Source organism: Corvus kubaryi, unplaced genomic scaffold (assembly GCF_017639235.1).
Source record: "Corvus kubaryi isolate FWS band 111438036 unplaced genomic scaffold, C.kubaryi_AGA036_p1.0 66, whole genome shotgun sequence".
NCBI lineage: Eukaryota > Metazoa > Chordata > Aves > Passeriformes > Corvidae > Corvus > Corvus kubaryi.
This window is the reverse complement of record NW_024582054.1, coordinates 34,467,503-34,490,836: the sequence shown is the minus strand read 5'-3', so window position 1 is coordinate 34,490,836 and position 23,334 is coordinate 34,467,503. Positions and strand designations below refer to the sequence as shown.

The 23,334-nt window shown below is 44.9% G+C and overlaps 2 protein-coding genes across 4 annotated transcripts in view; both read right to left on the bottom strand.

Moving 5' to 3' along the window:
* Positions 1-351: 351 nt before the first annotated feature.
* VCPKMT (valosin containing protein lysine methyltransferase) lies at positions 352-4,583 on the bottom strand. 3 transcript variants are annotated; one of them, XM_042048157.1, is made up of 6 exons: positions 4,343-4,578; positions 4,101-4,211; positions 3,590-3,662; positions 2,494-2,613; positions 1,406-1,510; positions 352-777 (listed from the first exon to the last, which is right to left on the bottom strand). In XM_042048157.1, the coding sequence occupies exons 1-6, from the start codon at positions 4,552-4,554 to the stop codon at positions 763-765; spliced, it is 636 nt and encodes a 211-aa protein (XP_041904091.1). In that variant the 5' UTR covers positions 4,555-4,578; the 3' UTR covers positions 352-762. The 3 variants fall into 3 exon arrangements, with proteins under 3 accessions (XP_041904091.1, XP_041904092.1, XP_041904090.1); XM_042048158.1 differs by lacking the exon at positions 1,406-1,510 and having other exon boundaries at positions 4,343-4,583; XM_042048156.1 differs by having other exon boundaries at positions 352-1,510; positions 4,343-4,580.
* Positions 4,584-6,304: 1,721 nt separating this feature from the next.
* The window catches only part of SOS2 (SOS Ras/Rho guanine nucleotide exchange factor 2), a 41,236-nt gene continuing 24,206 nt past the window's right edge, over positions 6,305-23,334 (bottom strand). Inside the window, exons 9-23 of the mRNA XM_042048155.1 lie at positions 21,326-21,453; positions 20,319-20,974; positions 19,401-19,482; positions 18,277-18,399; positions 15,747-15,850; positions 14,196-14,415; positions 13,447-13,566; positions 13,018-13,180; positions 12,439-12,556; positions 12,179-12,351; positions 11,800-11,916; positions 10,010-10,271; positions 9,680-9,721; positions 8,702-8,811; positions 6,305-8,081 (exon numbers count right to left, since the gene is read on the bottom strand). Of these exons, the coding sequence (XP_041904089.1) occupies positions 7,572-8,081; positions 8,702-8,811; positions 9,680-9,721; positions 10,010-10,271; positions 11,800-11,916; positions 12,179-12,351; positions 12,439-12,556; positions 13,018-13,180; positions 13,447-13,566; positions 14,196-14,415; positions 15,747-15,850; positions 18,277-18,399; positions 19,401-19,482; positions 20,319-20,974; positions 21,326-21,453 (2,928 nt within the window). The 3' untranslated portion in view covers positions 6,305-7,571. The remainder of the gene's footprint in view (positions 8,082-8,701; positions 8,812-9,679; positions 9,722-10,009; positions 10,272-11,799; positions 11,917-12,178; positions 12,352-12,438; positions 12,557-13,017; positions 13,181-13,446; positions 13,567-14,195; positions 14,416-15,746; positions 15,851-18,276; positions 18,400-19,400; positions 19,483-20,318; positions 20,975-21,325; positions 21,454-23,334) is intronic.

The following is a 23,334-nucleotide window of genomic DNA, read 5'->3' as shown; positions in this document are numbered from 1 at the left end:
AGCCCCAGTAACTCGTGCCTCTGTCACAGACCCAACTTCCACAGCTGCATCCACCACAGAAAAGTGAGAATTCCTGCAAAATCCCTCCTCCAAGCCACCACTGTGCTCAAAGAGGTAGAAACACCGACAGCCACAAGGAACCTGCTCACCAGAATAACTTGAAGGTGTCAAACTTGAACGCTGCAGTTCTTTACACCAGAAAAGCGCAGGTGAAAACAAAAAGGCAGAACGATTTTGCACAGGCACATTTCATCTGTGCACGACCCAGCTCCCGGAATGAGCCTCCCAGGAGCGCTGGGAATGACAAAGGAACCGCAGGATGAAAGAACAACCCACCATCCAACACCCATCTCCCGTGCCAAAGTTTTATTGACCGGCCGGTCGAGCCGCTCCCGGTTTTCCCCTCGCGGAGGTTTCGGTGCGGTGCCCGCAGATGGGCTCGGTGAGCGCTCGGCAGCGCCGCTCCCACAGCAGCTGCCCAGCAGAGGCACCGGCACACGCCCCCCGCGCTGCTCCGGGAATCGCTTCGGCTCCATTCCCCGCCTCCCCGCGCCCGCAGACACGGCCAGCCCGCAGCTGTCCTGCCGGAAGGCGCTGTCCGAGACCTCGGCTGCCGAGCCCCGTGCCAAGTCCGCCAGCGAGAAGCTGCTTGGTGCAGATGAGTCACAACCACACTGCAGACAGTCCCTCTGTGGTGTTATCCCATCCCCTCTCCACCTTCTCCAGAGCTCTGCCAGGGGACAGATCCTGTGGTCAGAGACCTCACGATGGGAAACTCTGTCAAGAGATTTTCACAAAGATGACAGATTTTTAAGTGGCCTGGTTTTGTTCAAGAGCTGAGCCTGCACGTTATGTCAGCACAATATGCAAAGTATTTTCTTCACGCTGCATCAATTAACCCAGAAACGATCAAAGCAATCCTGGCTGAGCATCACATCCAGAGCCTGGTTTTGGGGAGAGGGTGGCACAGCCCACAGCGCCAAAAGCAGCACTGGGCATTTTACTTTTATTACTTTGGTGCCTCCCAACTCCAGTTTGGAGATCCCACCCCACCAGAGCATGGAAGCAGGAGAAGTGTGAAGCTCAAAGGTGATGCTGAAGAAGGCTGACACCTGGAGCACCCTGTTTGGGAACAAAGCAGCTCCTCTGTACAGCAGGGATGGGGGCTGTGGTTCCACAGGGTCCTCCTAACAGCATTTCAGAGTCAGTCTGGAGCTCCACCTCTGGAACGCTCACGCTGTGCCAAGGAAACAGCAGCTCTGGGAATTCCTGGCAGCAGTTGCTGCACTGGTGCCACGAACCATTCCAGTGGAAGATGTCCCTGCCCGTGGCAGGGGGTGGAACAAGATGAGCTTTAAGGTCCCTTCCCAATAACCCAAAGCATTCTGGGATTCTGTGGACCTACCACCTGCTTCCTGTGGATGTTCATGATGTGGATGTCTTCACTCCGATACTCCTCGTCGTGCCTATCCAGGGGAATTTTTTCCAGCTCGAAGTCCCTCTGAAGCAGCTGGTTACCAGAGAACCCACAGAACAGTTCCACAAAGGCCTCCACAACCATTCCAGACATTCCCCCCCTTTACCCTCATCTTAAATACTCCAGCACCAACGCAAAGCTACAGACACCTTGCAACGCTCCAGAAAAATCTATTTAAGTTTGTGATGAAACACTTCTGGGGGGATTTAAAAGATGTGTGGATGTGGCACTTGGGGACATGGGTTACTGGTGGCCTTGGCAGTGCTTGGGGGATGGTTGGACTTGATGATCTCAGAGGACTTTTCCAACCTAAATGAATTCTGTGAATCCATGATTTTGCTTCCTTTAATCCCTGAAGTGCTAAGCCAAACCACAGCACCTGCCTGCCTGCCCACCTTCTCAACTGAAAGGGAGAGAAAAAAAACAGGCTAAAACCCCCCAGCATCGGCTCTGGGATGTGCTCAGATTGCCTGGGCTAAACCTGGCAAGCCAAGGAAGGAAATAAATCACAGAAAAAGCAGAAATCAGCCAGAAACACCAACACCTGTTGTGTTTATTGTGGGAGCAGCACCTCAGCAAAGCCGAGCTCAGCCCTCCTCACAGCCAGGGCCCCACAAAAGCGTGAGGCACTAATTATCAAACAGGTGCTTTGATTAACACCTACCGAGCCCCTGGAATTCTCAACCCTTTCCCTTTTTTTGCAGTATTATAGTTATTACATATAATCCAGCACAAGAGCTGCTTTTCAACAGCCACCACAGGTGCAGAGTTAATCTGCACTGACCATCATCCCCACACAGGTGTTTCCCTGTGTTGCTTTTCCTCACCTGCACACAAGATCAGCTGGAATATTCAATTAAAACACCTATTAATGGGCTCTCAGTAGAGAGAAGGAATTTTTCCAGAAGCAGCTTTATCACTAAGGAGAGAGTTCTGAGTTCCTGAGCAAAACTTTGTATTTTCCCTCTGCTTTCAATGGAACAGCCTAAAAGAAAAATGTGTTAAAAACCACTTACTTCAAAGTATTTTTTCTCAATTTCAGGGTTCTTCCCCATAGTCCTCTGTTCATAGCAGCACAGGATACAAGTGTCAGGGCCAGTCAGGTCCTTCAGGGTCTTCAGCAACGGTTCCAAGGACTGCCCAAAAAGGTTAAACATTTCCCACGTGGATTTCAAGTTCATTTCACTGGTTACAATACCCTCTAGCTAAAGTCTTCACCCAAGAGAGAACTTCCCAGTTTTGCTTTCCAGGGAGTTATTTTTAGTACTTTAACTGGGACAAGAAGAACATGGGGGGGAAAGCTGGGAAGCAGAGGAGAAAGGGGGACTCACAGGAGAAGAGTTTCACAAACTGACCAAGGAAACTGAACTGGATTACAAGCCAGAAACATCCCACACTGCTGAGTGGGATGTTCCTTGAGGCACACAACAATGAGTATTACTTGGTGTGCTTCAAAAGTGAGAGTTTTCTCAGTTATTCCTGGAGTATGGCTCAGATCCAGACCACAATGCAGGGAAATGGGACCAACAGGCAGGGGACTCAGTGGCAGGGGCTGCTAAAGCCATTGGCAGGGCACTGGGACATGGGGCTTTTCAGGTTATTTCCCTTTTCCTGCAGCTTCCCTCAGCCCTCTGTGCACATCCTACAGAGCTCCAGCTGAGGACACGAGGCAGACTACAACAACCACTCAGCTAGAGCAGGATTTCTCCCCTCGTGCCTTCCCAAGGAAAGTGTGAGGAGAACCCAAACAGCAGATGTAGCCCTTTTAAATTTCATTTACCAATGATTTCAAGAGTTCACATTTTGCTTCACCATTCCCAATGTAAAAAAAAAAAAAAAAAAAGGAAAAAAAAAAAAGGAAAAAAAAGACAAAGAGGGGGAACAAACATCCAATTTGGGATTTTTAACATAAAAATAGTCTCTGGTTCTATCTCAGATGGCCTTACATCTATTAAAAATGCCTTTTCCAGTCTTGTTCTACATATTCCTCTAAACCACAGGGACCATGACATGAGCACCATATTTATCTGGATACTCCTCATACTGAACACATTGATTCCACCCCCTTCCCAAGGAACCTTTCTGTAGGGGTTTAGCAAAGCCCTCATTTACCTCCTCATAGTAAATGCAATCAGCCATGAGTATATAATCAGGGGGAGGCTGAAATTCTGTTACATCTTCACCCCTAAAAAGAACAAGAAAAAACCAACAAAAAGTGAAAATAAGCTTTAGTAATAACACATACAACTAAAAAAATTGAGCATAAAGTTAACTACTGTGTTCTCATATTAAGGTTCCCTCTCACAGCAGTGTTTAGAAGTTACTTGGCAATTTAATGAAGACAGTGCAGAACCCCGGAATCCCAGAATGGTTTGGGTTGGAAGGGCCCTTAAAAACCATCCTGTTCCAGTTCCTGCCATGGGCAGGGACACCTTCCACTATCCCAGGCTGCTCCAAGCCCGGTCCAGCCTGGCCTTGGACACTTCCAGGGATCCAGGGGCCTCCCCACCCTCATAGCCAGGAATTCCTTCCCAATATCCCATCTAAACCGACTCTTTCTCAACCGGAACCCAGGAGCCCCGTTAAAGCTGAACAGAGACATTAAATAAAGGCTCATACAAACCATTTCAGTACCTTGGCTCGGACGGACCCTGTGACCAGGTGCTTGTTGTTCTCAATATTAACCATCAACAGCTCCTGCAGCTCCTCCAGGTCCGTAACCGTCACGTTCGCCCTGTAACACAAGCACGGGGTTAGAGAATAACGCAATGGCTGGGGACGCTCCGCACAGCATAGAAAACAGGGTTTAAAGGAATCGAAAGGGTCTGAGGGAGATGCCAGCGCCGAGCAGGGGCTCCCGCTCACCCCAGCGTGGCTGCCATGATGCCGACGGCGCCGGTGCCCGCACCCAACTCCAGGACGTGGCGGCGGGCAAGGGGGCAGGCGCCGGTCTCCAGGAACTTGGCGAGCACCAGCGCGGCGTCCCACACCACGCAGCCCACGCCGCCGGCTGCCCGCTGCTCCAGCCGCAGCGCCGGCCCGTCCCGCCGCTCCAGCTCCCTCACGAAACCCGCCATAGCCCCGGCTCTGAGGCGGCGCGGCCCCTCCTCATCCTCGTCCCGCCCCGCCCCGTCCCGCCCGGCGGGAAGAAATGGCGGGAGGGCCGTGAGGGGACGGCGGTATTTGCCTGCTCTCGGCGGTGGGAGAAGCTCCGCTCCTTGAGCATGGAGACTTTTCCAGCTGAAGTGATTCGAGGATTTCTCCAGCCGTGTCCCTGAAGGAGCGCGGAGCCGTCAGGACCTCATTCCCTGTAGCCGCTCCCTCATCCCTCCTGAGCAGCTCCAGCCTGAGCCCTCCTGAAGGTTTTCTTATAAACCACCCTTAGACAACTTACAAAAGGTCTTAATAAACCTACAAAAAAAGTTCTAATAAACCTACAAAAGTCTTAGTAAGTCTGCAAAAAAGATCTTAATAAACGTACAAAAAGGCTTTAATAAATTTTAAAAAGGCCTTAATAAATGTACAAAAAGGTCTTAAACCTATGGGAAAAGGTCTTCATAAACCTGTGAAAAAGGTTTTAATAAACCTACAGAAAAGATCTTAACAAACCTACAAAAAGGTTTTAATAAACTCACAAAAAAGGTTTTAATCAAACAACTGAATCGATTCTGCATCAACATTTTAAAATACATTTTCACCCCCCTTGGGTATGTGGAAGAAAGGGGTTTTTATTAGTTTATTTCATTTCTTTTAGACCAATGAGAGGCCTCGTGGTGGTCGGCAGATTCCTCTTGAAGGGAGGCTCATCTTCTTTGAGAAGTTGTTTTCTGAGGGAATTGCCTTTTCCCACAAAAGCTAACTTCAAACCCAAACTTCACATTTTTCCCCTCCAGCAGTTTTTTTGTTGTTTTTTTTACCTATCCCTCTAATTATGAAGTAACCGAAATGTTAATTTATTGCTCTCTTGGCATTCCTTGAACCACACTGGTGGGAATCTCGCTGCCTTGACCATTTTCCATGGCAGTGTTATATTCTATTATGGAATATTCAAAATGGTTCTAGCATAAACACTTGTACAGGAAGGCATAAAGCTGACATCTGTACATTCTAAAATGTGGGAGAGAATTTTTTTCCTCATCAACAACACACAAAAGTCTGAAAAAATATTATTGTTTAGCAATAGCTGCCGGTGGGGACTTCAAAAGAGTGCAAAGAATCTGCTAAAGAATTCCACTTTCTCAAGTCATTGTCCATTTCCTACCTGCACTCCCAGTTCATGCATCTCAAATTTGGGACTTCTTGAACCTTATTTTAGCAAAATGAAGCAGCTTTCCTATAGAATGTGTGTTCCGCCCCTTGTGTGGATGGATTCCACCCCTCTCTTCTTCCTCAGGGACGGAGCATGGAGGGGACAGGCAGTAGAAAGAGACTGTCCGAGAGACAGATGGAAAAATAAATACATCTTCCCAGGAGAAAACTCTGGGATTCTTGGGGTGATCCTGTGCAGGGCCAGGAGTTGGACTCGATGATCCTGGTGGATCCCTTCCAACTCAGGGTGTTTCTAATTAACATCTCTCCTCAGTCATATCTCTCCTCTCCTTTCCCAGAAGGAGAATTTTCCAAATGGAATGCCCAACGCAATGGGAGCAGTTTAGGCAGACCAATGAGGAACTGGAGTCTGATTTGGAAGCCTGGGATGGGCCCAACCCTCAAAGGCAGAAGTAGAGCCAAAGTGACACCAGCAGCATGGAAAATTGGGGCATTTTGTGTTGTCAAAAATGCAATTCCCAACCTTGTCATTGCAAGGAACACGCACTGCTCAAGCTCTTAAAAATTAAGACTGGGGTGATTTATTAATCTTGTTAAGAACTCTGATACAAAGCACAGTAGAAGGCCACAAACCAGTAAATAAAATGTGGCTTGTGAAGGCCACTTTATAAATGCTGCTACAGAACTACCAGTAAAACCGACTCACTCTCGCACCAGTTCAAACACGGGAGTTTGACTGGCAAAGAAAAGTTCCATTCACTTATCAGTTTAAAAAGTTTAATAAAGCTTTAAGTGTTTGCTGGTTTAAATGCTACCAATTTCCAAAGTGGATTCACGAGTAAGTGTAGATCTAAAGGAGGAGTTATTAGGTCTGGAAGGCAAGACTGTTCCCAAGCCAGAGGAAACGCTGCTGGCCGGATGCAATCCCAGGAGTAGCAGACTGTGTTATAGGCCTCGAAGTCAACTTCAATTTATACATGTGATTAGCATATCTGTAAATATACAATATAAACAATTGTACAGGCGCATAGCTTTGTTCTCCACAACAGTAGACAAACTCTGTAGCTTAAGACACCTTCGCCTACCAAAACAAAAAAGGCACATCTGAACAAGATGCACGTGAAGTACTCGGGATCCTCCCCAATATCCCAGACGGGTACTCCTCCTTCATCCTTTCTCCAAATAACCAAGACCAACCGAATATTTTGGTACTTAGATTTCAACCTGTTTTGTCTTTGTCTTCAGCAGCAAATCAATGGCAATTAAGACACGGCATGAGAATATTCCAGAACAGGAGCTGTCACTCAGGAACCTCCAGCCTTACACCAAGGCAAGTGGCTGGAGGTTTCAAATCCGTGACGCTCTGTATCCTCGTTTAGTGTGATCATCCCATTGCTGGGTTTCCTTAATTAAAAAAAAAGGCCACTAGTGCTCAAATTTGAAAAAAATTCCACAGACGCACCTTTTTTTTGGCTCAGTGCAATTAAATGATGTCAGTTTAAATTCACTTAGTGTCGTTTACAGTGCAAAAGGTCTATTTTGTGTCCTGGCAGAAGTGTCGGCACTGAGGACGTGAACCAAGGCAATGCTGCTGCTCACCTGAGGGTAATGCTGTCCAACCACACAGGCTGGAGTGTGTGTAGTCTGAATTCTTTTCCAATTTAAACCTTTTTTTTTTTTTATCAGCAGCACTTTAAGAGCATAATTTGTGAAAATACTAAAATACACTGCCTTTTTTTCTTTTTTTTGAATAAATTAAAAAAAAAAAAAAAAAAGAGGAACTTTACAAATACTATTCCAGTGTCAATGACTACTATGGCTAAGGTCATTGAGGAGTTTCTGCATTTTCTAGCAAAGACAGTCTGTGCAAAGGAGGGTGGGAGAGCTCCCTTTTGTAAGTCTTTGGTGGCAGTTTTGGTAGCTGAGGGCTGGAGTTGTGCCGGGGTGGCACGGGGGGCACGGGCAGCTGGGCCAGGTTGTTGTGGCTGGCGCTGATGACGCAGCAGCGGCGCAGGACCCGGGGAGAGGGGGTGCTGGGAGGGGTGCCCGGAGAGCTGGGGCCGGAGCCGGCCTCCCGCAGCCACTCGGGATCCCGGGGGAAGCGTCCCAGCGGCGGCGGCTGCAGGTTCAGGGGGCAGTTGATGAAGTGCTCGGGCGGCCGGAGCGGCACCGGGGGCGGGGTGTCGGGGAGAGGGTCCCGGGGGGGTGGAGGAGGAGGGCTGTGCAGGGGCTGCTCCAGGGGGGTGGTGTAAGCAGGAGCTCGAGGTTGGATCTTTGGAGGCGGCGGCTGCCGAGGTGGAATTGCTGGAGGATCGTCATCCGGCTTGGAATTTCCCTGTGGAATCGTGGAGAAAAAGGAGGTGTAAGAAATGGAGAGCAGGGAATCCCAGAATGGTTTAGGTTCCAAGGGAACTTAAAGATCATCCCATTGCTCCCCCTGCCATGGCAGGGACACCTTCCACTAGCCCAGCTTGCTCCGAGCCCTGTCCAACCTGGCCTTGGACACTTCCAGAGATCCAGGGACAGCCCCAGCTTCTCTGGGCACCCTGTGCCAGGGCCTCCCCACCCTCACAGTCAAGAATTCCTTTCCAATAACCCATCTAAACCTACTCTCCTTCAGTTTAAAGCCACTTCCCTTGTCCAGATGTTTGGATAAAGAGCCAATCTTGGACAGATGATGAATTCTCCTGACCTCTGCTAGTGGTGCTGTCAGAAACACGACAGCTGTACCGTTGATGGGAATATGACCATTATGTTCCTGAAATTCCTAGAAGAGTGAATCCAAAACTTTAAAAAGGGCAACTGGAGCTCTGCATCTCAAAGTCTTCTGGACTGACAGAGGCCCTTTTTGGATCGATGGTTGGACTTGACAATCTTAAAGGTCTTTTCCAAACTAAATGATTCTAGATATTCCCTGATTTATCCTCAAAGCTACTCAGTGCAGGACAGCAATACCTTAGCATTGGAAGCATCCTGATCCATCTTTTTTCGTGGAGGAAGTGGAGGAGGGTTCTGAGGCTCATCACTCAGTTTAGGGAAACTCCCCCAGGAGCTGAAGAAAGTCTCTGGAGAGGGAAAAGCAGATTTTTTATTCCTTGTGCAATATCTGAGGAACACACTCTGGAATATCAAGCCAAACTCGAAGCAACTCAAATAAGATCTTTGTCCTCCACAGCAACATGAACCAGTAACTTCATCAGCATGAAATTCTTTAATTGATTGCTTTAATCAGATCTAGGCCTCACAAAGTGTTCTCCTATGTCCAGCATCAAAGATAGGCATCAGCAGTCAGCAGGCAATGCTGAGGGACAGGAAAATAAATCAAGTGAACTCCAAGTGAGTTTCTACAGAGGGAGAAAAAAATCCTCATATTAAGAAACAACACAACCCCCAAGTTGTATTTGTGATTTCTGTCACGCCTTTGCTTTTCGTCTTAGGAGTGCACTGAGCTCTGTGTCTGCATCAGGCCTGTGCTCTCCAGTAGGAAATTAAATTAATCATATTTTTAAAAAAGCATGTGGAATAAGTAAAAAGAAAAGCTGAAAACACAGGTGAATGCAGGATATCCCTCACAGGTGTGGTACAAAAACTGCCTCTTCTCTCCCAGCAACAGAGCAGTTATTTTCACTAAGTGGAGATTATCAAATGGCTTCATTTGTAGCTTTAGTCAAACAAAGCAATCATCAAGGACATTCAAAATAGAAGGAAAATCAAGTGAGAGCCTGGAGATAAAAACCCAACCCAAACCAAACCAAAACTAAACCAGCAGTTTAAATTTTAGGCTTTACATTCTTTACTGGACATCTGATCTAAAAGGAACCCTTCTGAATGCAGCCCACATTCTCATCCCAGCTTTCAGATTTTAACTCCCATTGAGCTCTCCTGAACCCAGGGAAGGCAGAGTTAAATATTTAACAGAGTTCCAACACTCACTCGACTGAGGCAAGTTCACAGGAGCGAAGATGCTGTTGTTACCTGGGAAATAAAAAAAATCCATTCAACAATTTCCAGACAGAACCACTGCACTGCAGCACATAAATGCTTGAATAACCTTAGAGATCAGAAAACCCCCGAGGTTTATCTACTGCCAATGTGAGTGAAAATTTCCTGTGTAAAACATTCCTGAAGTGCAGAATCTAAGTCATGCTGGGAATTAATTTAATTACTTTGAATTTTGCAATTTATTTTTTTAAAGGCTAGCACACATGCCAATACATTTGGGAAGCCTGAGGGACACCAACAATGATCATCAAATGTATTTACCATAAGAACTGTTGAGATCAATGTCTAAGAACACGCTGAACTCCGAGGACGCCGACACCGGCGGCGTTGACGGGGTGTTGGGGGAGGTTGGTGCCGACACTGTAGTTTCATGCTCTGACTCTGTGATCCTGCTGAAACTTATCTTGCTGGGCTCCTTTTCCAGTGGCAGTGGGTGACTCCTCAAGGTGCCAGAGGTGGAGCCGTGCCTGCCCGTGTTGGGCCTTATCCCAGGGGATTTCAGGGGGTACGTTGTTTTCCTAGGCTGGGGACAGGGAAGCTGTTAGCACTGCTGCCACTGCACCCTGCAGCATTCCCAGGCACTGCTGCCATTCCATACTGCAACATTCCCAAGGCTCTGTGAGGTATTTTTAAAAGTATTTCCTTCCCAAGAACACCTCAAAGAGCAGTACAGGGGTACAACTGATGTGAAGGGTGCTGTTATTTACACAGCAGGAGTTTGCCTGCAAGTTATGGATGCAGCTGAATGAATCTTTTTTCCCCACAAGTATGAAGAAGGAAGAGTCCAGTTTCTGCTGCCAGCCAGGACAGAACACTGGGAAGAGCAAGTCACAACCTTGGGAAAGGGAAATTTACTTCAAGCACCCCACAGAGCTGCAGAAGAGCCTCAGAGCAGCACCACAGAAACAGCAAAACCACAGAGGGTCACCAGGCCCTTCCATACATCCAGGACCAAGGAAACACATTGTCCATGTCCTCCAGGTTATCCAGGACAAAATTCCTACACCCAGGTCACTGTGTGGACAAACCCAGCCTGGTTAGGCTTGGGTGTAACCCAGCACAGATCAAAGCTGAGCCTTGCAAGGTGAAATATGTCCCCATCCTGCAGTGGAGTCCAGCACATTACAGCACCCACAACTTCCAAAGAGATTCTCTCTTTGGAAATCATGAGCTGTAAAGAATTCCTGCCCAGCTGACAGGCTGGCAACATGGACTCCTATTTTCAGAAAAGATTTTAATAAAATTATTGCAAGAAGCATTTTTGCAACAGCAATTCCTGGCATTTTCTTGCCACATTTGTAACATCATCTTACTCATTCCTCTAACAAGAGATTGCAAAAATGATTTATAGCACTCCCAAAAAATTAGACATGTCTCCAGTTCCTCAGGCAATTACAACATATAAAAAACAAGTGCTCTAAATTGTGATTTTCCTGCTTAAAAAAGAACGCTGGGCTCCAGGAGCTGTTTTGTTTTAAACCAAAAAAATTCTACTCCTTTAAATTAAACTGGATTTTCTTCAGCAAGAAGGTTGCACCTGGTAAAGTCTTCAGTTTTTGCAATAATATCAAATATTTGCACAAAAGAAAACCAGAAATTAACTTATACTGCTGCCAAAACCACTTCATGTATAGAAGTCATATTTAAATTAGTATCAATATAAGACTTCTTGATATTGTGAAATGAGAACTGTTATTCCATATTTTATCATATGACTATATGGTAAGAAACACAAATTTAACAGCAATATTTCAGGTTTGGGGGGGGAAAGTGAGTTTTAAAATAAGGCAAAGGTAATATATTTTAGTAGTGACAAACATCAGAAGTATTTTTAAATCAAGTTTAGTTGGAAAATCAGCTCATGATGAGGAATTCTGAAGAAAATATATCTGGCTTATTGAGTTAACCATGTATGATTTTCATAGTGGCCAGTGGATTTTAGCCATTTAATTTAAAATAAATAACTCAGGAGCTGGACTCAATGATCCCTGTTAGGTCCCTTCCAACTCAGGGTATTCTCTGATTCCATGAAATTCCAGGGAAAAACTTACAAATCGAGGTGGTTGCTTGCAGTTCCGAGGTTCAATCTCTAAGGACTTGTTGAACAGATAATCTGTAAACTCTTTTTCTGGTATCTTCCCCATGGGATTGAGATTTTCAAAGAATTTCTGAATGAAGAAAGCACCAGTAATATTTAAAAAATAAGCATACACAGAAAATTTTAATGAAATACTCATAATTCACTGATTTAAAATCTAGTTTTTCACCACTTTTGGCTACTCCTTTGTGTGGTTCTTTGTTGTCTGCCAGCCACTGCTCCCTCCTCTTTTGATAATCACTATTCATGCAAAATTAGGTCCAGTACAAGAAGATTATTTGGCATTTCCCCCCCCCCTCCAATCCCCAGAGAGATATTTAATGGCTGCTCACCCGCATTTCTGGCTCAATCCGTAAGCAGTAAGGCTGATTTTGATACTGCTGAATTTCTCCTGTAATTTCAGCCACTTTTCTCCTCTTACTGAAGTTAATTAATTCTTTCCCTTGTCTTTTAAGGAAGTCAGGATTCCCTTCTTCTGTCTTCAAGATATTTGTTAGGTATATTCCTGATTAAAAAAATCAGTTTTTAACCACACATCTGCAGCAAACTCAACTTCAGACTGACATCACACAAAAAATTTGATGTCACTTACCAAAGAAAGGCACACAGGGGGGGTTGATTGACTTCAGCTTAGCTAAATACTTCTTAAAATGATCTTGGCTTAATTCTACTGCTTCATCCAAAACTCTTTTTTTCCTTTCCTGTAGTGCCTGAGTTGTCAAAATAAAAAAAAAAATAGGGAAGGAAATCTGACATCTTCTCAACAGCATGGTTAGCAAATACAAGGCAATTCCCTGGCTCTCTGAGCAAAATCTGGGAATTAAAATGCAGGTTTCAAAGAACTTCTTGTGTCAATGGTTTGCTCTGGATTTCAGCACTCTCAGCCCAACAATTCAGTCATGTGCATCCTGAGATTACTGAAAACAGCTTATTATTTTAACTTTAAATTTACAAAATTTGGTCTGTAATAAGAACTAAACATTTGATTTTAACTTAAAGGCCTTGTGCTGCCTTTCAGAGACATACAAAACTCAAACCATTTTATTCACATTCTTCATTTTCTGTTTTACTCCACGGAGGCTTTGCTGCCAACGATGGATTTCACTCCAGAACTGTGTGAGACCCAGGTCTGGATTCTGATTTCATTTCCTTTTCCATGCCCCAAACTCACCTCGAATGTGTGATCCAGCCTGTACACTGAGACAGAGTTCACAGCACTGACAATCTCCAGAACACCATTGAAATTATTGAGGTCTTGAAAAACCTGCAGGATTTCTATGATCCTGCTCAGCACAGCCACTCGCTCCTCAAAGTTCTCTGTTTCCACGATGCACCTGATCAAAAGATGGAATTTGAGAAACACTGAGAAATAAAACCTGACATTTTGTGAGTTATTAAATCAAATTTTTCCAAGGAAGCCCATCCAGCACGCAGATTTTGGCTCTCTTTCCAGAATCTCAAGTACAAATTTATGTAATCACATCTTACATATGTTCGAGTTGGAAAGTCAAGGGAGGATTTGGCAGAGCCTGTAAAATAAACCAGCAAACCCCAAGTATATCCAGGGTAAAAGTGGTTGATGCCACTGCACTGCACTCACTTTTCAAACCAAAGAGTGAGATTTGTAGTGTGACGAATCATTTTCAAGAGATTTGGGGAGTTAATTTCCTTATCTTCCTTGGTCCACACACTGCCAACGAGTTCAGAAGGCTGCACAGCCCTGGGAATGACAAAACAGGAGGCAAAATGCTCAGTACAAATAAAAATCGTCATTTCTGTGTTTGCATTAAAAGATTATTTCTTCCCTTAATCACGACCTGGTATTTCACAAATCTAATCCCACCCAATCGAATACAAAACAACTTAAAAGAACTTTTTGACGAGTGCTCGAGTACAGAGGGAAATACATTTTTATCTTAATTGAAATTGGGTGGTTTTGAAGAAGCATTTTCAGATAAGAAAATGACAAAGGAGTAAGTTTAATTTTCTGAAGGGGCAAGAAAACAACTTAAAAAGAGTTACAAATTGAAAATAGGGAGGTGAAGCACTGGCAGCAACCGCTTGGTTTTAATACAAAACCTCCCATCACTGAAGCAGGAGAGGAGTTTTATAATTTGAATTTTGTATGACTCCTGAATTATCCTCCCTGCATTTATGTTGTCACAAGTCTGATGTGGAGATAAAACCTCTTTATTCCACTCCTTTGCATATTTTAACATCGAGCAGACAGCAAGGAAACTTCTTCCTGTAAACTCTGGAAGTCACGGGGTATTTTTGACCGATGGTGTGAACGAAGAGCATTTTCCTGGTGAAATAATGGAAAGGAGGGGAGTGAGAGCTCAGCCCTGCCTGTACAGGTCGGACTCGAGCAGGGTGAGCTGCCGGGCGATCTCGATGGGGTGCAGGGTCATCAGGTCCAGGGCCTCGCTGTGCCCCACGCGCCACAGGTGCCACTCCAGCGGCGGCGGGGGGCTCTCGAAGGTGATGTTGTGGCTGACCCCGTCTGCCTGGGCTTTCTTCCTCTTGATGATTTTAGCAATGGACTCCACCCACTTCTTCATGGACTTTCCTGTGGAAGAGAAATCATTAAAAAAAAAAAAAACAAACCCACACAAGTTTTTTAATACGTTGAGTTTTAAACTGACGGAGGGGAGGGTTAAACTACAAGTCCAAGAGTGGGGAAAAGTGCATTCATCTTGTTACAAGTGTTGGTTTTTAAGAAATCCATGTTCTTTCATAAATGTCAGTGTTAGAGAGCAATCTCTGGGGAGGGAGTATTTGGAGTTTATAAATAAATGTACATTTGGGAACTGGAGCTAAGGCTGCAGGGACTTTGGACATGGGATGGAGGGACAGGACAAGGGGAAATGGATTGAAACTGTCAGAGGACAGGGTTGGAAGGGATGTTGGGAAGGAATTCCTGGCTGGGAGGGTGGGGAGGCCCTGGAATAGAATTCCCAGAGAAGCTGTGGCTGCCCCTGGATCCCTGGAAGTGTCCCAGGTGAGGCTGGACGGGGCTTGGAGCAGCCTGGGACAGTGGAAGGTGTCCCTGCCCATGGCAGGGGGTGGAAGGAGATGAGCTTTAAGCTCCTTTCCACCCAAACCATTCTCTAATTCTATATTTTTAAATGACTTTTGGTAATTAAGTGAAACCAACTCCCAAAAATTTGAATATACACTCAGAATTCTGCATTCCTGCATGTAAATTAATCAGGTTTGTATTTCTCTATTTTCTTCTTATGGGTTTTTGCACCTGTATCAGCTGACAAATAAACACATGTGAAACCAGTTCTACTTAACCACATCCTCTGACAGTTTTGGTGTGGAAAAAAGTGACTCTGTATCCAGGGTCTTTTAATTGTGTCAGAATTATGTTGCCCAATGTAAGGCCTGGCACTCTGAAAAAGAAAACCTGGAATTACCTGGATAAGGATTAAAACTGACTGCTGCCCTCCACAGAGGCTGCCAAAAAAATCTAGTTCATAAAGAAGAGATACCAAATGGGCCCAATATCCTCTTCTAAAAGGATAATGATTTTCAGCTGGAACTTCAGAATGGAAAAATCAAGATGGAAACAACTCAGTAAGCAAAAGGGAAGGAATTCTCTCTGAAGAAGGGGAGGGTGACAGCCTGAATTACACAGTCAGACAAGGATGACCATGCTGTCCAGAAGGAAATATATTTAAAGTATTATCCTAATGCTTGAAGTCATTTTTAGGAGCTGTTTAGGCTCCAGGCCAAATCTTCCTCATGTAAAGAGGAGCCTCATAAACAGCTCAATTAAAGGCATTAAAATTACTCATGTGTGTAAAGATATTCTCAGGCCTAAAACTATCAGCATCACACTGCTGGGAAGCTGTACCAAAATGTGGGAAGGGAACAGGACCCCCCTTACTGCACCTCTGACACTGGAAATGAAGGTCTCCAGCCTCTCCAGCAGCTCCAGATCTCTCTCAAAATCATAAAAATGGTGCTCGACCCAGTGCCGGAAAACGTTCAGTATTCTGAGGAAAGAGGAAAAAAAATTTCGTTTCTTTTTAAGGACTTTCATGCCTTATCCCATAGAAATGAACCACAATCCTACAAACTCAATTACAGAAACGTGTAGTTGGTGACTCTCAAAATACCCACGGGCAAAGGAGAAGAGCAAAGACTGAGCCTGGCAGGTGTTTAAAACCTAATTTGTAAGTTTTAGAGAATAGTTTTAGCATAGATATAGCTTGGTGCTTTTTAAAAATCTAATATGAAAAATTCCAGTGTTGAGATGGTTTCAGAAGAGGAAGAAACTTAGCAGAATCAGATAAAATTGGTATTTCTAATGTCATTTCCTGGGGTTTTTTGGTGTGGTTTTTTTTTTTAATGAAAAAGCTAATTAGGATCTCCTATTTGTTAAGAAGTAAAATTGTCATTGTTTCTTTCCCACACACAAATGTCAGCTTCGAAGTTTTTTGTTACTTATACAATTTTTTAATGACCAAAAAGGCCTTACTAGATCCAGCACTAGATCCATCCTTTAAGGACAACATTAAACTTCCTCTTGATTTTTCTCTACTCTTTCTTAGACAAATCACCAATAAACCAACCTCTAAAAGTGAACTCCAACTGCTTTTCAGTCTTCTGCACTCAGGATAAATCACAATAAAAACCTGGTTTGCCTCTTCTTCAAGTAAACAAGCTGAGCTCACACCTTCAACACTTTTGATTTATCCAGGTGCAATTTATCACCTGAGCAAAAATCAGCCCTACATCAATGAGGACAAATGAAGGACATCCACATGGAAAAAGTTCCTTAACTCTCCTCTTCCCAGTGTGCAAGGTAAAGAATAAGGTTTATCCCACGGAAGAATTCCTGCCCAAATGGATCATTCAGGCTGGAAATCAATGCCACCTTCCAAGAGGCAAAGTTTTGACCCACGTTTCCTGTAACAGGAGCTTATCTAATCCATCTCTGCCCTTGAGATCCCATGGTGAGAACACTGGGAAAGCCAGAGAGTGCCTGGATCTGCTGACTGCACTTGCAGCTGAGCACCTCCTTGTTCCCATGACCTCACATGCATTTATTTGTGTCCCAGCCCTTTCCACACCTGGGCTCTGCACAGCACATCCACAGCGTCTTCTACGAGATTTGGAGTGGAGGGAAGCAGGGAAGGAAGGGATAAACACCTTCAACTCTCCACCTTCTTCCCAAATCCCAGAGTCTCTGAAGCAGAGGTCAACGCTTTTAACAACACTGGAATGTACAAAGTGCTCAGTGTATCCACCCAGCAGCTCAAACTCACTTATTTTCAGCTGTAAGACAGTTTCAAGCTACTGTTTCAACACACAGTATGGATCAGAAACAGCTCCCAGAAAACAGCAAAACCAGGGAAAGCACGAGCTGAGAGGCAGCTCTCCCAGGAACTGATAACTGTGGAGGCTGCTGGTCCTGCCGAACCCAAGGGAGCTGATAAACTGGGAACACCAAAGGCCTGGTAAGCTGTCCAAGGCCAGCAGCACACAGGATATCAAGGTTACACTGAGATTGTGTAACTTGGATCACATTCAAGAAGGTGCTGGCTGCCCTGTGTCGAGGAAAACTACAGGGCTGCACACATATTTATCTTTTTAATCTTTTATATATATATGCACATGGGTGTCTGATAAAAATGGGACCCCTAAGTGACTTTCTGAACACCTTGGACCCTTCACTTTGAGTCAACTGCTGTTGCTCCAACAGGAATGTGTGGTAGCAGAGTTCTGGTTATATAATTAATAGTATTAATTGCTATTAATATAACTAATATTATTAATAGTAATATTAATGTGCTATTAATAGGAACATCTTGATACTACTCATCAGTGTAAGGAATAAAAGTTGCTCGAGCAAACACTGGTTGTGATCTGTGTCTCCTCCTGACTCGATCCCCAATCAGGGCAACAATTACCCTCATTCATGCTAGAAACGCTTAATTGTTCCCCAAATTAGCTCGGTCAGCAAGAACCTTGAAGATTCACTGCAGCCCACTGCAATGTGCAGCACAGACAAAGAGTCTCCCTGTCTGTGAGCAAACACATCCACGGGGCTGGGAAAGGGAGTGAAACACCAGCAGGGCTGGAAAACTGGGAACAGAGGAACTATCTTCACAGGGCTGGGAACAAGGAATGCATTGAGAGTGTGGCCAGCCCCGCTCTGAGCTCCACATCTCTCACCCACAGGCGCTGTGCAGAGCAGCCACGCCGTGTCTGTGGGTGGGGATCCCAGCTGGGCCAGCTCCAGCAGTCGCTGGGACTAATCAGGACACGATTTGGGATATTAGGCTGCTGGCAGACGTGGCTAAGTCCCTACTCGACAGCACAGCAGTCTCCAACAGAGATTAGTGTCTCCAGGAGCTGTGTGCAATCAGGGCACTCCAGCCTGCCTCTGCCAGAGCAGGGCAGAGGGCAAACAGACCTGAGCTGCACGGGCTGGACGTATTCCTTGCGGAAGCGCTTCAGGTCGGCGCTGATGGGCTGCTCCCCCTTCTCGATGGCCAGCCTGTCTGCCTCCGTGGGCTCGGGCTCTGGGATCTCAAACCTGGGGGGAAAAGCACCACAGAGCTGATGGCAATGAAGACAAAACACAGCCCCTCTGTGCAGCACGTGGAGAGAAGCTGCAGTTTATATGAATTTATTTATATAAATTCAGTGTGGGGAGAATCAGGCGCTCCTCTGCCATCCAGTTTGCCTGGAATTCCTTCCTCCCCAGCTCCACACCCTGCTAATTCGCTGGTTCTCTGCTCATCACAAGATGTCTAGACTGGGATAGAAGGTTTTTAAGGACCTGCTGGCTTGATTAAGGGAAGATTAGACGAGAGGTTAAGAGCAGCTTTAACACACTGCATTAAAATGCTGTTTACCTTAAGTCTGTGCCTTCAAACAAACTGCCTGGAACATTTCTGTCCTTATTTCCATCAAGATTGGGTGCACTCAACTCTCTCACGAGCCAGTTTAGCAGTTCACAACATCACCACCCACAGCCCAGGCACACCAGGTGCTGCAGCTCATACATCATTCAGGTAACTCATTTAAACTTGGAAAAGGAAGCTTGCACTGAAAACCTGGATCATTGTTTTAAAGTTACTGGTTTACAAACTTCACTAAAACACATGAAACTCGACACTGGGATCCTGAGCAGGAAAGGAGCAGTTGGAATCTCCGATCTTTGTGGGTCCCTTCCAACTTGGGATGTTCTAGTATTCTGAATGCACAAAACTCACCAGGAACTGGAGTAACAGGACAAGGGAAATGGCTTCATACTGAGAGAGAGGAGGGTTAGATGGGATATTGGGAAGGAACTCTTGACTGTGAGGGTGGGGAGGCCCAGAGAAGCTGTGGCTGCCCTTGGATCCCTGGAAGCATCCAAGGCCAGGCTGGATGGGGCTTGGAGCAACCTGGGATAGTGGAAGGTGTCCCTGCCCATGGCAGAGGGTGGGACTGGATGGGCTTTAAGTTCCTTTCCATCCTAAACCATTCTGGGATTCTATTCTATGATTCCAAAACTTTTCCATGCCTTCAGAAAGGAGGATCACTCCTCACCTTTCTATCAGCAAACTCAGCAGCTCCTGGGGCTTGCAGAAGGAGCGGTAGGTGGTCAGGAAAGTCCGAACGAAATTAGGATCTGTGAGGACAGAATAAGAAAATGATGGCAGTGGGTTTTTATCTAGTTGCAAAATATCAGAAATAAAATACAAAGAAAAAGTTTAACGTGCAGAAAAGATACTGAGGCTGTAAGTCAAGCACTGTATTTGAAAAACACCACAAATTCCACTGCTTGGGGAAGTTTCACTCAGTTCTTCGGTGCATTTGCCTGAAAAATACTGAACTACACATCCAATATTCTCGTAAAAACTCTGTCTCAGCCTTCCCTGAGGAATGACTCTCCCTGATCATGCAGCTGTACTACTGGAGAAGTTTAACAAAAACTAACACCTGTCCCACCAGCACCAGCTTCCCCTTGCACCCCAAAACTGACACCCAACATTTTCCTCAACATCAGCACTTCACAGAACTCCTTCAAGGTTTCACTTTGTGCCTTTCAGCTACTGTTTCACAGGAAAGGCTGAGAAATGCTGATTGTGATTTGCATCTATTGCAACGCAGATACTTCACAGGGTGGCAGGCTGAATGTAATAAATATAAAAAATACAGAAAATATAAAAAATATCACCTTCAACTTTTTTCTTCCTTCACAGACACTCAGCCTGTAACAGCTCCACTGCTTTAGCCATGATGAAACATGGAAACATATTTTTGTGTTTTTTTAAAGGATGAAGGGTTTGCATACCCAAAATTTCCTTAGAGCTTTCCAAGCAAAGCCAGGTGATTTAATATCGTATTTTACTCCCTGCAAATCTTACTTTACATTTAATTACAAGCAGAAAAAAGCCCAGCAAACTGAAGAGAAAAGGATTAACTTCATCACCCATGTAAGAATAAAAATACAGCTCAGGATACCTGCATACATATGGTAGGTCAACCTCTCGATGAGCTTCACCACCGTCCCCCCTTTGATGATGGGAATGCCATTCCTGCTCTGCAAGTTGTCCTCAAAAACAATGTTGTCCTCGGAGTCCTCCACCACGAAGCGATAAACACTGGGGCTGGGCAGCCTCAGGGGCTGCTCGTTCTCCTCCTGCAGCAGCACCGAGTCCAGCATCCTGTCCAGGGTGCTGCGGTACTGCAGGGAGATCAGCGCCGCCATCCAGTTGCTCTTCTCCTCGGCGGACTTGGCGGCGAACAGGACGCTGTTGTCGTCCTTGGACACCAGCTCGAAGGCGTGTTTGTACTCTGCCGTGTCCTCCTTGTCCACCACCTGCATTTTCCTCATGACAATCTTCTCCTTGAGCCTGTACTCGGCGCTGCTGTAGCCGGGCAGCCGCGACTGCCCGTGGTTGGTTTTGCAGCTGATCATCAAACCGTCGAAGAGGAAGATGTGGCGCTCGTGTTTGGCCCCGATTTTTGTCAGTCCTCCTTCCATGATGAACTCATTGCAGCACTGGCCAATGTCTTTGCCTTCCCAGCCATCGATATTTTTCTGGATTTCGTTCATTTTCTTGATGGCCAAGTGTTTGCTTCTGATCTGTCGGTGATAGAAGCGACACACCGGCTCCCTTGAAGGAAGAACAGAAAAAGTCACCACAGGCACATTCCATATCTGCCATCCCAAAAGACTAAAACAATCAACTAAACTAATTGCTTAAATCATGATTTTTTTGCCCTCAAAATGCCCTAATCAAGTTCCAAATAAGCCCCACGCACTGCTTTGGCTGGGAAGGAGTCAAATATTCACATTATTCTTACAAGTGGGACGTGAAGGTTTTGGGCTGCTGCTCCATCTACAAAGAAAACTGGCAACAAGACATGCCTTGAAAAGGAAATATACAGATTTTCTAACAGGAAAAGGTGATTGATCTCCCTGTCTGCCAGCTGTGGGCAGGCAGGGAGGCTCTGTGTGTGCTTACCCAGGCCGGCGCCGCGGGGAGTGCTTGCTGTAAATGCGCTCCATGCTGCACTGCAGGTTCAGGAGGGCAGTGATGGCCTGTTTCAGGCACTCCCTGTCCTCTTCATCCTCACTGCATTCCTGCAATTGCTGGGACAGAACAAACCATTATTTTCTTTCAGATTTGCCTCATTTACAGCAAGGGAAGAAGACTGAAGAACCTTCTCACGCGGTGCTACCTGTGGCATGCGGTGAAATTGGTGATTTCAAGTCAGTGACTTTTTACAGAGCCCCACTCGAAAGCAGATGTGCATGAAACTAAAATACTTGTCAGAAGTTCAGGAAAAATCAGTGGATATTCATCAAGTTCAGAAAGATCACCCTTTACCCTTTCAGGCTAATTGCCAGGTATTATTTTGCCTGCTATCTCATCAACAACATCCTGTTTCAAACTGGTTTGATTGAAGAGTTTGAAGGTTTGCAATAGCCAAGGATTCAGTGCTGGTTTATGTAACTCTGTGTATCTTCCTTCCATGAGTCCATCTCAACAATCCAAATTTCAGACAGAAGGAGCAAGACTCTCTTTGATTCTTATCATCCTGAATTCTGCCACCTTCAGCAAACTCAAGAAGAAATATCAATTTTGCACAGAGCAAAGAAACAGTAAAAGGAAGTCTGAAATTCAAGATTTGCTACTATAGCAAAATGTAAAGACAGTGAGAACAGATATATTTCCTTTTTATAAAGGCTAGATCCACCTCCACTGCTCAGCAGAAACTTCCTGAATTAAGAAATTCCACAGATTTTCATATAATCTCCATCTATTTAGTAGCAACATGCTTTGGGCAAAGCCCAAAAGTTCCTCTTTTTGGTTCTTGAAGGTGGTACCTAAAAAACTATTGAAAAAATAAAAGAGATTTTTCTTTTTAACCCTTTTCACATCATTCCAGGGGCTGGAATGAGATGGGTTTTAAGGTCCCTTCCAACCCAAACCAGTCTGGGATTCTGTGAATTTTTTAAAGGAAAATTCAAGCTAATAAATTGCTGGCTAAAATCATGACAACTTGCCATGCAGTTTTGAATAAACTCTGTTTTACCTCCAGACTTAAAGAGAAATCTTACTTACACTCACTGGCATGGCAGAATCCTTCTTTTCCTTTCCCCACTACGTTCCCTCAGCAAGGATCCCTCAGCTTCCTCTAAAAGTAACTGAGAGAAGAGGATTTGACCAGATTGGTCCACTCCCATGTTGTTTAAATTACTGAAATGTTTAGTTTTCCATGCCCAAACAATTTCTGGGAATTTCATGAGCTGAGGAACAGTACAGGGAAGGAAAAATCAGATGTCTGCCTCTGGAAATTCTGCTTTTCCTTGCTACCAGTCATGGAAACGCAAAGAACATGAAAATGGTGTGAAATGCAGAATCCTAAAGGTGGGAGAAGCAACTGAGTGATAATTTCAGATGTTGCTGGAGGAGAACACAGCGAGACATGTGCAGGAATTAGGGATAATCCTGTGCCTCTGAGGAGGAAGGATTCACTGCCTCTTCCATACAGGACCTTGATCCCTTTGCTCAGGCAAAGAGGAGGCTCTGATGCAGATCCTGAAGGTTTTTCCACCAAGGAGGAGAAGTTCTACAGCTTGAAAGAATTGTCAGGCTTCTCAAACTTCAATTTTATTAATTTTTGTTTTGCTGTTTTTGAAAAAAAAAAAGCTAAAATCAAGGCCTGTGCTCCTGTAAATCATTATTTTATTCACCTCCCAGTTCACAAGGGGTTTTTGGTAACTTTCTCAAGGAGTAAAAGTTTCAATCTGAGCTTCTCTCCCTACTGAAACTGTGAAAATATGAGTGGTTTGTTGCTTTTTTGCTTTCATTTTGGTCTTCTTCAACCATCATTCCTAGAGGCAAATGCAATGGTAACAGAGAAGCAATACCACCAGTTTTTAATGTTATATATTAATATTGTTGAAGAAATACTTTATCTATGCCTAAAACCACTCTGCTTCCTAAAAATCCCTGCTGTAAATTCA

What these genes read in the sequence shown, in the direction of transcription:
- VCPKMT (XM_042048156.1), bottom strand. Translation starts at nt 4,554, where the DNA reads ATGGCGGGTTTCGTGAGGGAGCTGGAGCGGCGGGACGGGCCGGCGCTG. An exon ending in ATCATGGCAGCCACGCTGGG is followed by an intron (nt 4,212 to 4,342) that starts GTGAGCGGGAGC and finishes CTTGTGTTACAG; the next exon opens with GGCGAACGTGACGGTTACGG. An exon ending in TTGAGAAAAAATACTTTGAA is followed by an intron (nt 1,511 to 2,493) that starts GTAAGTGGTTTT and finishes TCTGGTAACCAG; the next exon opens with CTGCTTCAGAGGGACTTCGA.